The sequence below is a fragment of the Argiope bruennichi genome, chromosome X1, assembly GCF_947563725.1.
Source record: "Argiope bruennichi chromosome X1, qqArgBrue1.1, whole genome shotgun sequence".
Taxonomy (NCBI): Eukaryota; Metazoa; Arthropoda; class Arachnida; order Araneae; family Araneidae; genus Argiope; species Argiope bruennichi.
In genome coordinates, this window is record NC_079162.1 from 83687040 (window position 1) to 83703639 (window position 16600).

The window sequence follows — 16600 nt, forward strand, 5'->3', positions numbered from 1 at the left end:
TTTTGTCAACTGGCATGCCATTGCATGAGTAGAAATAGAAGAACTACTATGTTTTAACTTACTATCTTTATTTCCCGAGATAAATCGGGGTGATACAAACCATGTTTGTAGTTTTTCGCTTAGCGAAAATAAATAGATGCCTTTTACAAAGATGCTCGTTCAGTTATGAGATCATAATAAATCTTAAACTTTGCTAATTTGTTACTGCACTGTACTGTTTGTTTCACTAAGAATGAATAAGCAATTTACTTATCTTTTTTTCGATCGCTATTCTTGTTTTTTACTTGTTCCATGAATTTATTAAATACTTTAAAACTTAAATAAAAATAAATAAGCTATTGTATTAAACTGTTGTTCCTTGAATTAAACTTGTTCCATGAATTTATTAAATATTTCAAAACTTGAATAAAGTAAATAAGCTTTTGCATTAATCCTTCTTGAAATTTCAAACATAATTTTTTAAAGTAGTTTTATTTTGAAAAACTTTCCATTTTATATAAAAATATTTATTCAAAATCATGTGAACGAATATTTTAAAAATGAATGGTTTTAAGTTACATCATTAGAATGTTAAAATTACTAGGGTGTCATCATATTTAGATTGTGCCGATATTTTTAGACTACATCTGAAATGATTACAGTTTAATTATTTATATGATGTAACTTCTACCTTTCTTGGTGAATCAAAAGATTGTAAAGTTAGGTGATTTAGTTTATTACCAATAAATAAGGAAATCGAATAAGGCATTAACCCTAGCTAATGCTTGTTTATTTTTTAGGTTTATGCGCTGGAATATTGCGATCTTTCTACTATTAGATTAGAATAAGATTTAAAATGTACTTTTTCATAGAATTTTGTCTAATAACGAGAAATTCTAGCGAACACAATTGAAATGAATTTTCGATTTTGTAACATATATCCATTCGTTAATTCGGAGAAAAATGTCAAAAAAAATTGACTAAAGTGGCAACGAAGTGATAAAGCCAATAGCAACATAAATGGTTTAGATGTATATCAATAAATATTATGCGATCTTAACCATGATTGACTGTGAAAACAATTGCATCAGCGCAAACATGTTGTAAACTTTATTGCTTCAGTGAATAGTACTTAACGATGCTATGTATAACGGATTGGTTATAATACCGAGGCCGCCATCTTTTCTAGAAATTTTAAACACTGAGGCCGGTATCTTTTCTAGAAATATTATTTATTCGAAAGGCATAAACTTAGAGCAAAGAGCAAAGACATAGCCTTAAAAAGAAGTTCAATTATTTGTTCAAGCCATGTGACTCATACAAGGGCTGTATTCAGTGCAGGGATCATTAACAAATACTGAGACAATAGGGAGTGAAAGACCTGTTTGGGTTTGCCATATATTTATACGTGCCCTGTTGTCACAGCTGTCACCTCAAACTAGGGCGAAAAAACCTTATTCGCTTTGTTTGTTAGTGTTTCTGTTATTACGCTACGTACACAGAATTTGAATTAATTAGAATATTTATGAACAACTGTCAGACCTGTTTTTTTTTTTTTTTTTTTTTTTTTTTGAAATGCATTAACAACCAGATCTGTTTGAAAAAGAATAAGCATTTTATAATATTTGAATACGGTAGACGGAAGAGAATATTTCAGTAAAAGTTATTGAAAATACGTTAGTATGAATAGATTCAGAAATTATTATCTGTAGGAGCCAAATATTTGTTTTATTCAACATCTTTCTTTTTTTTTTAAAAAAATAACATAGGGGGAAAAAAAAGAACTTTATACGTATATATCAAATTATTTGAAAGATTAACAATTTATTTTTCTTTGTATCATGCTCTTGTGTATATTTTTGAGATCAACAGTAGTCTTACAACTAAATAGTTGTGCAAATTACTTACATTTCACATAACTAATTTGTTATTCTGATATTTAATCAACTGAGTATAATTAAATTTGAGAATTTTTAAAGGACACGAGAAAATGAATAAAAATGTAGCTTGATTCAAACTTCTAATTATATGTTTGTTAGACCATTTATATTGAACTTATGTTAAAAAAATAATTAAAGATAAAATTGTGTAGAGCGATCTCGAATTTAAAATTTAATGATAGAAATAATCCTTTATATATATCTTTATTGTATCGATTTTGCATACCCAATGACTAAAAGCAATCTCCAGATATAAGATCAATAACTAAAACCATGAATTTCTTGTTATCACGTGCGTTAATACAATATTTTTTCCAAATAACTATTTAGAAGCATCACATGAATTTTTATCATTTCCAAAGCTATTTGACATCAAGTTTCAAATATTTGTATGATAGATTTTGCTATTCTTTACTTTGAAAAATATTCAAAGCATTTGAAATAACCCTTTAACCGTTGCATATCTTCCATCGAGTATTCAGGTCACAGACGATAAAAGTAAAGAATGATGTGCGGTAGAATTTTCTCGATAAATATTTTTTTCATTTCCAAAAGAAATATGGTTTCCCATTTTGATAACACTGAATTGTTGTTTGGCCATTTTTAAATATATTTAACAAAAACATATTTATATAAAATGATAATGATTTATGATTTTTTACCTGAAAAGTTTTTGCATTTTTTCTTATTTGAAAAGCCGGAATTCATATATTCATATTTCCTTTGCATCACTTATATGATTTTATTCAATTTTATATAAATCATTAAGGATTAGTATTTTGAATAAGTCAATAAAAATACTCTACTCTCTTCATTCTTTCAGGGATAATTCTAAAATTCTATTTTGTACAAATATAAAATAAAATTAATAAATATAAAAAGAAAAAAATCCTAAAAAACTTGATATGTTTTTAAAACAATGTTCTTAATAATCTAAAAAGCACTTCTTTTATAGAATTTTTAGAGAAAATCTTATTTCTAATCTTCTATAGATTTTAGAAAACTGTTTTGAAAACTTTTTTCGTAAAATAGTTAGTGAATTATAGTATTAACTTTCGTATATTGTATTTTTACTATTAAAGAATGCATTTTTCTCATGCAGAAAATAATAGAAGAACTCAGTACTCTTACAGATTAGAACATACATAAGGCATTTAATATGACTTAATGATTAGTTGGCAAATAATAATAATAATAATAGCAAAAAAAAAAACCTCTATGAATTGATTTAAATGAATTTCTTTTCCTACGAGATAGTTTTACTGCAATTGTTATGCAATCCCATTAAACCTATTTTTAAACACCGGTGACTCTTTCGACCACATTTGTAATCAAAATAATAAAAACGAATACGGATAAGAGTAAAATCTTTGTATCACTACATCATGTTTTAAAAAATTCACCAGTTGACATCTGTTCTAGTCTAGCATCTATAAAGTGAAATTTAAAGATATGCACTTCTTACTTTGATTTAAATCTAAGAATATATATGTAGTTGCAAAATAACATATTTCAAAAATAAATTATTTCCATTTGTAATGCTATTACAAATATCAACATTTTCATTATAGTGTTATTACAACTTTATATTTGATACAATTTAGAATTTGAAACTAATTTAGCAAATTTGCAGTTGTTCTATGTTAAAATTCTTTTTCCTGTCCCCTCCCCTTTCATATATTTTTTAACTCCCCTAGTTTTAAAAATACGAAGCCTTGCCATTTCCATAAATGCGTGGGCGAGCGCTAAATACACTCCCTTCAGCCAAACTGTAATTTTTTTAACTAAGTAATTAATAAATCAAGTGCATATTCATTCATTTAAATTAGAGGCGATATTAACAAGATCCGAGACATAGACCTTGAGACTCGTTTTAGAGGCGTTTTGAGTCTTTTTCATTTGATTTGCTATCGAATTTCATTAAATTTAACTGCGATCACTTTTGAAATGGAGAGTTGCAGTCTGCACAAAAGGAACTACAGTGACCGAGTGTTGGAACCGGTTGAGCGAGACTCATCCATTGCAGTAGTAGCATTTCACTGACCCGTATCTACTGACCTAGTGGCAGTAACAAATGTAGCGGTTGGCTTGTCGCGAAAGTCCCGTTAAGTCGACCTACTCACTTTGCAAAGGCCGCTTGGAAGTGAATCCTTTTTTTTCTTTTTTCATTTGTTTTATTTATTTATTTTCCAGAAGGCAATAACCTCTCAACTGTCACGAACAAAAGGATTATTTTCCCATTTAGGCCCACACTACCCTTTGTTCTAACTCCCAGGTTTGTTGAACCCTTGGCTAACCTTGATAAGATCTTTCCGGAAACTTAAATTGTGCCATTTTTATTCACCTTTTTGAAAATAAATCGAGAATCTATAGGAAATATGGCCCATGGCCTGTTTTTTCAAATTTTGATATTCATGATTTTTAATTTTAGACTACTAACCTTTCAGAGGGAGGCGGTTTCGTTTTAATGGTTGATTACATGATTTTTTTTCTGAAAAAATTAGAGAATAATACTTTGGTTCTGTTTGTATCAATATAGTTATTTTCTCATAAACTTCAAGTTAATTAAAACAATAATTCTTCTGTTTTTATAAATATTCTCTGGAATTCAAATAAAAACTTGGAACATTTCTGTATATAAAGTTGATGTAGACAAACGTAAAGTAAATTTATTTTCGGTTTTTTTTTTTTCTGCAGATTCTCTAGATTTATTTTCGAAAAGAATGAATGAGTGAATTTTAGTAAAATGTAATCTGTTTTAGAGTATGAGATTCTCTACTGAAATTAATAAAATTTCGCCTCTTTATACAAATATATTTTGACACTAAAATTAATACATGAACCAGTTGTTCGAAAAAATGATTAAGCATCCCAAAATAGAAATGTGCACAAAACATTCTATAGACTCTCATTATGTGCCGTAAATAAAAGAACACAAATCACTAAATAAACCACTAATGTAAAAGATTTCATATAAAGTTTTTAACTATTGAATCAGAAAAATAAGTACTTCATTATTTAAAGAAAACAATTTTAGGATTCGTTCTTTTCTTCAAATTTCTGATATAAAGGTCCTCTTCATAGTATGATAGGGATAAACAAACGTTAATGTGTCTTGAAGAATTTTTAAAAAATAATCTCGGTAATTTTTTTCTATTCTTGTCTAAAATTAAGACTTTCCATTATGAAAACTTTGTATGTTTTTCAGAAAAAAAATACATATAATACATATGCATATCTAAACTCTACGTAAATAAAATCAACATTTTGCAATAATAATAATAATAATACAGATCTTTTGAGACAAAAAAAATTGTATGAAATTACTATAAAATCGAAATATTGTTTTATAAATAATGCAGTGCAGAAATTATTTCTTTATGTTAAAGATAACACTATCCTTAGAAAATCATTCATACGTTATTACAAATTAAACTTGTATTATTTTAAACCTAACAAAAAATTCTATATAATGATCTGGAATTTATAAAAATGAATTTTTTTATCCTTTAGTAACTATCCCAATTATTCCAAGTATTCGAATTAAAAATACTTACAATAAGCTTTCATAATTTCTATGGAGTATTTATAAATCTAATACCAAAAGAAGTTTACAGTGAAATTCATTTGTTATTTTTTCATTTCTTTATTCACGTGCTAAAACGAATGTGTGCTATCGATATTGTGGCGAGACAACCTTCTACAGTATCCTTGGTCTAGCTAGAATCAGGTTTTTCAGATCCGCCAGTGAGATAATTTTCTTAATTCACAGCGACGATCAAAGAAAACTAACTGCTAATAGAGAGGTCTTTTCTCTGCAAGCGAATTTCCATTTGTCTCTACCGTTATTTCTGCTTAAAAATTTCATCGGTTTCTGTACGATGGAAAGTTTAAAATTGCTCTTCTATTTGGTTCTGCTGTTTAGTGCTTCTTGTTGATTTATGGGATACATTTTTTGTGTTAATTAAAAGATTTATGTATTCAGGTAAGCAATAAGTATTATTTGTTTCCAGAGTTTGGATATGAATATTTTATTTCAACTATTTATGTATTATGTATTCAATATAATTTTACTCTACTGAAGTGTCGAAATTCATTTTAAATCATTACGAAGTAAATCTTAAGATATGAGGAAATATTATTTCATTTACTTTTTTCGAAATATCTTTTAATTGTATATATAACGAGATTATTCATTCCAAGAGGAAACGCTTGAATGAAATAATATATAAAAATCCTCTGAAAGTTGAAATCCATTAAAAGTTGAATGAATAATAATTTTTTCAATATTGTATTAAAATTCATAAATAATCCTGATATATAGTCATTTTACATGATTTTTTAAAAATTGGATTACATGATTATTTAATCTCAATTCAAATTAATAATTTTATTTTTGCTTATTATATATTACATATAATGAATATGATTATTTAATCAAATCTGAGTTCAAAACTTTCGCTTAATGTAAAATGTTTTTCTTTAAACGGAACCAAAAAAAAAAAAAAATCTAGCTTTTTGGACTAAGAATTTTTTTAAAGTTAATTTTTGTTTTTAATTCATTTAGCTATAAATAATGAAAAACAGATTTTGGTAAATAGTTGATTTGCTAACAAATCATTTTCTGTTTTTATTAGTTTTGAGGTCTACCTTGCTCTGACAGTAAAATATTTGATGGGCTAATAGAAGAGTAGCACAAAATGCTCGCTAATAATAATTTGGAAATAACAGAAAACTTACAAACTTTTTCTAAAGTTAATTTAATTATTTAAAGAAGATAAGTATCCATTCTATAAATAAACACAGAAATGTCAGACTGAATCTCCAATTAGCAACTTTTCTTTATAAGCGAATTTAAACTTTTGGCGGCATAAAAAATAAACGGATGTTTACTAAATAATTTGAATACTCTTCTGTTTCCGGCATATAAATATAACTCCAATGACCCCAACAACGGCTTTCAAACGATTAATCCTTTTCCGATAGAGAAGACCACAGGGTTCAAGACCTATCTAGTTCCCACATCTCTTTCCTACCTTCAATCGATCCCAAAATATCACACTCACTTAATTATACCAGGAAGAGAGGGGGGAAAAGTCATGAGAGATGTTCCTTCACAATGGAAATAGCGAGGCTTTTCTTAGCTGTTACAGAACTCACGTCCAGGAAATGACCACAGCCTTTAAAAAAAGTTAGAGAGATCTGAATCGATTTCCATTTTTACCCGTCGGACATTCCCTCAGTAATAATTCAAACACTTCCTGAAATGAGGTTAACTCCTTTTTTTTTTGTGCGGATGAAAGTCATTTCGGCGCTCCGTTGAGCATTAAAAGGCAGGGTCGAACAAAATTCGAAAGCTATTCTTCTGGGCCAAGCTTAATTATTATGGAAAACCCAGTGGTCATTCACCTGAGCTTTCTCTTCCCTGCCAACCAACTGCCTCAGGGCATCGCCCCGTTGCCCTAGTTTTCGGTGGTGGCTGTCCATCCATACTATCGTCCATCATATACGAATGGACCCTAATCCTCTCATCACGTGAAAGAGTGCGTTGACCTCAGCATTAGCACTTTCACTCCTGGAGAAACTAGCTTCAAAATCTATCCCGCTTTTTCCTGGTGGGACTGTCGCCTTTAATAGTAGGAAATAAGATCGAACTTCGAGAAGATTCTGAGTTTACAATTCGTCGCCAAGCACTGGCAGAGGTTATCGGTATTTCCCGATTTTATCGTAACAATGAACTTGCGTTAATGCTCTTAATCGCTGAATTAAACAGAATTTGGATTCTTCTTTATTGATTTGTTCTAATGCTTAGAAACGAGGAAAAAGATTGCGTGCGAAGCAGTGTTTATTTTCAGCAAGGCTTCCGTTAATTTTGCTTAAATATGGTTGATTTATTAAAATTTTGTTTCGTAAATTGTTGTTTACAAAGTCAGATCAGAGAATGACTTTATGTATTTTATTAATATTTTAACTTTATAATAATTAATTAAATAATAAGATACAAGATTCAATTCCCAGAAAAATCGTGTTTACTATTCGTTACTAAATACAAGCAAACATTATTGATATTTCCCAATTTAATAGCAACAATGAACTTTCGTTAATAATCTTAATCGTTCCTTTGACTTTTAATTGTTCTGTATTATTTTGGATTTATTTATTAGCTTAATAGTAGCTGAAAGGGAAAGATCATGTATGCTACAATATTGGGCTTTATTATCATACATGCGAATTTCTCTAGAGATACTATAAAAATATGGCTTTAATTATAAAAATTTTGCTTTCAAAAGCGGTGTTTATGAAATTAAATCGCGGAATGACTTTATGTCTTTTCCAGAAGGGTTTATTTGATTGGTTAATTAGATTTGGTAGTTTTTAGTAATTAGCAGCTTCTTTGGAATTTTTAATATAATATTATAACAAGATCATAAAAATTATAAAATAGGCTGCGAATAAATAATAAAAGACAAATATAAATTTTGGTATTGTTATAGAAAAGTATTTATGAAAAATTTCAAAAATCGTAATTTCTTTAAAATATTACAAAGAATTTCAGAAAATGAATAAGGTATTGTTTAAGTGAAAAAGTCGATATATTAAATAGTTTCATTTCGCAAACAATGACCTTATTTTTTAATTCTTATTTTACGTGAATAAATAATTCAGTAGAAATTAAATATTCATTAATTCACAAGAATAATTTTCAATCCCCAATTCTTGTTGTTATCTGAAACGCTTCATAGGTTTGTTGACATAAAGCCGTAACTCTGATAATAATATGTTTCATTTTTCGATGGTCAAGATAATCGGATGATAACCTTGCATTGTCGTCATCTTTATCTGAATGAAGATGCAGCTTACTTGCAGAGAAAGTAGAAATCCCGATAATGCATTCGAATTCTTTCCCTGATCGAGTTCATTGTCATTACTCGCGAAAGCTTTCCTGGTTTAAGTTTTGTATTGATAGGAGTTGAGAAGGAAATATTTCTTTTAAGATGTTAAATGTTCAAAGAAATGTAAGTAACTTCGCTTAGATGCTTTAAAAATGCATTTTTTTTTGTATAATTTTCCTAATGAATTTTTTTATGCATAAAAAAGTTGGATACAAATAATTGACAGGTTAATTTAACGGCTTTAATGCATTTCAAATCCTTGATTGGAAAAGTTATATAACTTTTATGGAATTAATGACTTAAATGACTCTTAAAAATCAATTTAATTTCAAATTTTAAATTAGATTGAATTGTTTTGTTATTGACTTGAAAGTAACGGCCTCATCTAAAGGCAGAGCATTTGCAACAGTTTAAAATTTTTTTATTGAAATCTACTTAAAATGGACAATAATAGCATAAACAATCTTTCTTAAATGGCAGAATATTTAAAGAATTTAACTTCAATGTAAGAATATTTACGATACGTAAATATACCAACAAAAAAAATATGCAGAAAGAAAATTTAATTGGTAAGAAAATTGGGGAGAGAAAAAGAATTGATCAAATTAAGAATAGAGTGACAGAAAATTTTCTTCAAAATCATGTGTGTAATCGATGAAAGTTAAAATTTTCATCCAAAAAGAAATTATATCGAAAAAAGAAATTATAAAGAAATTATTACCGACCTCTTTCGACAGAGAAAGAGCATTTCTTTAAATAGAAAAAAATAGTCGAGAAAAGATACTTTAAATAGAATGTCATCCATGAGATTTAAATAGCTGGAGTGTCTGAAGGATACAATTTATTCGATTGAAAAAAAAAAATGGTTTGAGAGCTACTTGCAGCAACAGGAGGCTAAAACATTTTACTGAAACGTTTACATTCATTGTATCAATAGTAGAAAGTTTTCTATTCCTTTAATGATATTGTATTTTGTTTGATCATTTGGTGCCGGAAGAATTGAGCTTTTACCAATCATCGTAGTTGAGCGTGAGGGTGAGTGAACTTTTTATGACGTCAAAGAACGTCGTTTGCCGACAATGAGGGATCTTCCGAAGCACGCGACTGTTTTACTTCCGCTCATGCGCAGTGTAAGCTAAATGGCTCCGCAGAGAAAACTTTCTCCGTCACTTAAGGGGCAAGCATAAAATTGAGTGAAGTGGATCAGCTTTTTTCCGCATGCCTTTGAGTTTGGTGGGAAAAGGAATTTACAGTGAGAAATACCGACAAAGATTTTCTGTGTTATTTGTGTTAGGATGAAATCTTTTTTGTGTTTTTTATTTCATGAATAATTGATGAAAAAGTAATTAATAAAAAATGAAATAATAAGGAAAAGGAGATGACTAGCAGTTGAAAATTTTAAAGATGAGTAAATTAAAAGAAGAAAAGCGTGAATAAATTAGATATGTTACAAGATGATGTACCATAAATTGGACGAAATCTTTTATAAATATATGCATTACAAGTTTGATTGCTGGTAATATTAAAAACGCATTTCATTTCGAAAAATATTTTATAACATAACAAATAATTTCATGAAACTTTCGACAGCTAGAATTCAATTAATAATCAGTAAATTAAATTAAATAACGCCAGGAAAGCAAGTGGAACTTAAATTACATATTAAGTAAGAGTTAAATGTCAAAATTGAATTAATTACACATTTTCGAAGAAAGAACAAAAAATATATATATTATTCCGTTTCTTTTCTCTAGCAGAAACAAATAAAATAAATTCATTAACGAGCTTTCTTTCTGAAATTAATTTCCGGTCCCAGATAATCGAACGTAATTTTCAGTTTCGCAATTTACTATCGTGATACATATGCAATTTAGAATGTTTGAACTTCAAAAGATGCAATTTGAATAAATAATTCAAAGAATAATTACACTTTGAAGAACATATATACATACGAAATCTGAAATGTTTCTAAAATTTTATAATTTTATTCTTTTGAGGATATATATACAGATAATATAAATATTTTACCTTTCTAAAATATATAGCGCTGAAATCTGAAAAAAAATCCCACCAAACTTACAAAGAGAAGTTAGAAATAATCTTCAATCATAAACACAAATATACACATTATTGGATAAAAATAGCTTGCATTTTGACAAGTACAAATATTTTTTCGTATTCTAATGCTCGTTAAATGCCTAATAAATATTTGGAAATGAACTGAGTAAAAACGTACCTAAATTTTTAAAAAACAATACATTATTTTAACTTCTGGCCACATCTTAAATAAGCAGGGAATTATGTGAATTCTTATTAGATTGCACTGAATGCAGTCCATTCTGAAATTTGATTTATTTTGGAAACTATTGCGTGAGCAGTTTGTCCGGAAAATCGTTGCTTCTCTTAAAATCATAAAAAGGTTAGAACCCTCACGAGTTATTTTTGAAGACAGTATTGCTCTTAATTCTAATCTAGACCAAGAGATTATAGAGAGTATAAACTGTTTCAAAACGTTAATTGATCTGAAATTTATGACAAATTCGTATTAAAATCGACAGCGATATTGATATTAAAGATGAATGAGTATTTGCGTGCATAAGTATCAAAGTTTTATATAGAGTAAAAAACTCTTATTCTTCATATTTGTTATGATAGCTAGTGACATTGACAAACTCAAGCTAAGCATCGCAATCAAATCAGGGAATAATATCTTCTAAAATTCTTTAAATAAAAAATACCAGTAATTTTAATAATTTATTTTTTGTTTCTTTTTACAGAAATTATGATCTTGACTACGTGGGTGCGTACCATGAGTTTGTTCCACGACATCAAGTTAAAGAGGCGGAAGATCGACAGCCACTGTAACAGTGACGGTGAAATAAATGCCGATCTAAACACTTCATCTCCAGAGAGCCTGACCACAGACAGTCATGCCAGGGAGACTGAGAATGGGTCGGCTTCAGGCAGTTTAACTTCTCATACCTATCTTTCTGAGGACGGGGTGTCCGTTGCATCCGGATCACCACCTCAACTAGATGTAATGTGTCAAGACATTCCTGTATCACGTAGTGATCGTGACAGCAGTCCATTACATGAAGGGCAATCCCGCAAGCGCAAAGAGCCCACACCTGAAAATGAACACATTGTGAACGGATCTGTGGAGAGTCCACAGCATGAACGAAGAAACAGCGTCTTTGATGGAGGTGGTGAGAGGAACAATGTTCTTAATATGAATGGTCGGGAAGGTTTAGACCTACGACGTAACAGAAGGGACACCGAAGGCAGCAGTACATCCCCACCATCCTTTGATGAGCATAGTTCACCAATGATTAGGATGGTGGGCAACCATTACAAGACACCCTTGGTGATGGGAGATATTCCAGGGGCAGGTCCAGGAAAAACCATGTTGTGGTCAGCACTAAACGGTGACCGGGTTTATCCACGTGATTGCACAAATTCTTCCCCTCCTAATTCTTCAATAGACTCAATTAAGCAAGTGAGCACACCATCTCCAGTAAAACTGTCACCCATTTCAGGAAATAATCTTTCTCACGCATGCTCTCCTCATTCTCCTCTTCAACCGTCAGTTACCATAATATCTCCTCCATCATCAATGTCTGGAACAGGAGTTCCAGCATTTCCAACTCTGTACACCACCTCCAATAAATCTTCTCTATTACGTGCGGTGACTTCTTACAGCCCCAATAATAGCAATAGAAGTGATGTATTAATGCATTTTGCTGCCAGTTCTAGCCGAGCATCTTACAGTGGACGAGATGGAAGCCCAGTGGGATTTACGCGATATTGGCCTTGTAATGGCTTAACCAATGGAGATAGTAAAGCTTCGGCAACCATTGTATCTTCTTCGCCTCCAAGACCTCGAACTGATTCTGAAGCTCTGAATCTAACAACGTGTGGACCAAGTAGTGAAGCTGACACACCTGCTTCATCATCATCTTCAAACGTTGTTGTACCTTATTCAGCCGTGTCAACATTATCAGGCGCAACATCAAGTCTCGTAACATCTGCTACAACTGTAACGTCCGCGACAGCTGTAACTTCCGCAGTGACATCCATAAACAATGTTGGTGAAGACGAAGAAGACGATGATCAGCCTATGGTGTGCATGATATGTGAGGACAAAGCAACCGGTCTGCATTACGGCATCATAACTTGCGAAGGGTAAGTTTATCCTGTAAATTTTAGTTTAAATAATTAAGCAAATTTTTGTATTAAAAATGTAAGATAATATTCCATGAATGTAAGTAAAAAGTCATCAATTCTCTAAGGTAAAAATTTGCGTTTTAAATCGACAATGGCAGAGACGTTTTCCTTACAGACTTGTTAAACCCTAAGTAGAACTAAAATGTCCATTTTATCCTTCATATCACCATACTAACGTAACTATCGACAACATTTCTCATAAATTTAGAGCTTGCTGTTATAAATCAAATAATCGAAACTAATGTCTAAGTTTTCTAATCTATGTCTGATTTTTATATTTTTGAGAAAGTAATGAAATACTACAAAAAGGCTTTCACGTTAAAATTTAGAATGAAGCTTTACTATTATAATATAAAATTGAAGCTTATAAATCAAATAAATATGCAGATAAAATAATGCTGTGCTTTAACCATACAGGAAAGCAGTTCTATTACTTATCTTTTTATGATATTCCATAAAATTTATTGTAATCTGTTTTTCGATGGTAAATTCATTTTTAAACGTTGATGTTATATACTTTTTAAATAAGGATATATCATGGGAAGAGTCCTAATAACTGAAGAAATACAGTTTACGTTTGATTCATTCTTTGGTCCTCTTGTTCTTTTCTAGTTATAGGTTTCGTAATTTCTGAGGATATCTCGGCTATTCTTCATTAGTTTTGAAAATCTCCTTAGAGAGCACACAAGTTTCTTTTTTTACAAGACATGTGATGAATAAGGACGTGACATTGCTCTGGGTTTTTCCAAACTAAAGTATAGCATTTCTAATGAAGTTGGCATTTCATATTTTCATGCATATGAATGAAAGTGGTACCTCGACTGTGTTTTGAATGTTTACACGTAAACACTCTCACACAATCGTTTTCGCATTCCTACTTCGCTGGCGTCTTAAGACTGGCCGAAGGCGAACACCAATGACTTAGAAACATTGATTGAGTTCAAGGGAAACATCTCATTGCGGCCTCGTCTCGAATCTTTATCCACATGCGCAAGGCAGGAGAAAATAAAAAAGAAAGGTGAACAGTAGACTTGTAGCTGTCTGAAAATGTAAATGTTTATGCCGCCATGAACCACATAAAATTGAAACAGGGTCATTTCTAGATTTAACTGGATTTCATGTAATCCGCTGTATTTTTGCATTCTCTTGTCTATTGCGTAAACATCATCTCTAATATAAATTATAAATGATTACTTTTGCTGCAATGATTCTTCGAAAATTCAGAATTGAAATTTAATGACATTGTTAACGTAGGAACTGAAGCATATTGGTGATTTTCTTTAAAAATATATTAATACGAGAGACCTTCTGGAAATTTGTTTAAATAAACATAAAAACAATAAGCGATAATCTTCGCTGTTTCAGTGAAGTGGATGGAACATGAATAAATAATATGACAAAAGAATAAAATGTACAGTACAGTTTGTTTTCCATGAGATATTGCATAGACATGCAGTCTGTTCTCATCTGTTGTCGCAAAAACCGGCCTTAGCCCATTTTCATTTGATGATATCCGGAAAGAGTGCGTTTTACGTTGACGTTCTAATTGATAAACGAAAATAACCCTTCCGACGTATTTCCCGGTTGGTGAAGTTCGATAGTAAGGGATGATATAATAAATACTTTACGCCGATAATTGTTCTTACTGCAATAGATTTCCGGATAAATTGTGCTGAATAAAAATACATTTTGCCTTTGTGAGAAACTTATTAGATATTTTTAAAATCATTGCATAAGGCATATATTCTTAAAACATTGCATGAAAAATATCTATTAGTTTCTCTCATAGAAAAAATAATCAATATGTGGCAATTACTTTGGTGGAGCAATACCTAATATCAGAAAACTTAGAATTTATTTGGGAATTAAATGTTTAAAAAATTCTTTCACAAATTTAAAATTCAATAAAGTGCGTGAAATAGAACATCAAATACGTTAGAACTTTTGTAGATCAAATTTTCTGTTTGCTAGTGTCCTTTGAGATAGAATGAACGAACCCATGAAAATTAAAAATTAATTAAAGTTATCTTATTATTAAATTCAAAGTTAAATCTGTTGAATTCAACACTAAAAGTAAAAACTCAAAAAGCTTCTTAGACTTTTAAAAAAGGAGTGGAGAGTAGAAGTTTCATGCTTTAAAAATAATCACAGAATATATTGTGGAAAAACTGAAGAATATGTCTTTTTTTTTTCGAGGAGGAGGGGGGGGGGCATGAATTTCGTGAAAGTCAATTTTACAATAAGTAATAAGAGGGATCGGTTTAGTTAGATGCTATAAATTGTTTTTCTCTTTAAAGAAATTTCATTATACGAAATGTATGAACATTTTAGATTGGAAAGATTCATTTAATTAGATATTGACGAGAATCTTTTTTGAAATATTCAAAATAGCTAATGTTCATCTTTTTAAATTGCTTGGCTAAACGTACAACTGAGAATTTGTATTAATTACTGCTTAGGAATCAATTTTATGAAATCTAGGAGACATTCATATGAATTACGAAATGCATTGTGAAATATATAAAATAATTATATAGAGATTATCCTATTTCAGATTACCAAGATGGGATAGAAATTGTATAATACTGTTCTGAGTAAAAGGTCTAAACTAAATAATTAAATCTTTTCGTGTCACTATATTTTTATAAGAGTGCAAGAATTCTTTTTTTCCTGATTTAATAAAATGATACTGCAAAAAATGCAAGAGGAAAAATAAAAGAAAACATTCTATTGCAAATATCTTATCATCTGACACAATACCAAATGTATATATTTCACTCATTAAATTGTTTTCCATTGATTTATTCACAATAAAGCATAAGAATGGTTATACTTCACAGATATAATAAAAAATTTGTGAAAGGCAAAAGCACTTCTGTTACAAAAGTTATAAAAAAAATATATGATCAGAAATAAGATGTATTAAGATAGTATAGGATCAATTTTAGATGTGGGAATATTGAAATTTTTAACGGTTAAACTGCAACAAATGTTATTTTAGTATACTGATTAACATATTGATCATTAAAGTATTGGAATTAATATTTTTATTAATTGATGATTAATAATAAATTTGTCGCAAGGGTTTTTCTTTCTTTCTTTTTTTTTCATTCTTTGATTTTTTAGATGAAATATTTCCGTCTGGGGAATGAAGGCGTTCGCAGTATTCAGATTTAATTTATCTTGTTGCTATTAACGTTAAGAAAGAAAATAATCTCTGATTTATAAAATTTAATTTTCTCGTAATGAAAAGCACTTTTGGCGGCAATTTCTAAATGAATGCATGTAATTCAAGCAAATTTAGTTAATAAATTCATTCCAAGAATTTTTCTTCGTGTTTTCTTTATCTTGCAATATCTATTTGCGTGATAAACATACAATTTTTTGAAGCTTTGAAATAAATAATGAAACCATATTAAAGCTTTTAACTATATTATATTTAATATTATTATTTATTTAATTATTTCTTCAAATAAATAGTAGAGAAATAACTTCTGACAGGGATGATTTATAGAATCTTATAAAAAGATAAAATTCCTTTTTCCCCCTGAGCGTAGTGTACGA

The 16600-nt window shown here is 29.7% G+C and overlaps 1 protein-coding gene across 5 annotated transcripts in view; it reads left to right on the forward strand.

Annotated features, from left to right (window-relative positions):
- LOC129958904 (hormone receptor 4-like) overlaps positions 1-16600 on the forward strand; it is a 54426-nt gene that overhangs the window by 25953 nt on the left and 11873 nt on the right. For all 5 annotated transcript variants that reach the window (XM_056071633.1, XM_056071629.1, XM_056071631.1 and 2 more), the window contains exon 2: positions 11590-12994. In XM_056071633.1, coding sequence (XP_055927608.1) covers positions 11595-12994 — 1400 coding nt within the window. In that variant the 5' untranslated portion in view covers positions 11590-11594. The remainder of the gene's footprint in view (positions 1-11589; positions 12995-16600) is intronic.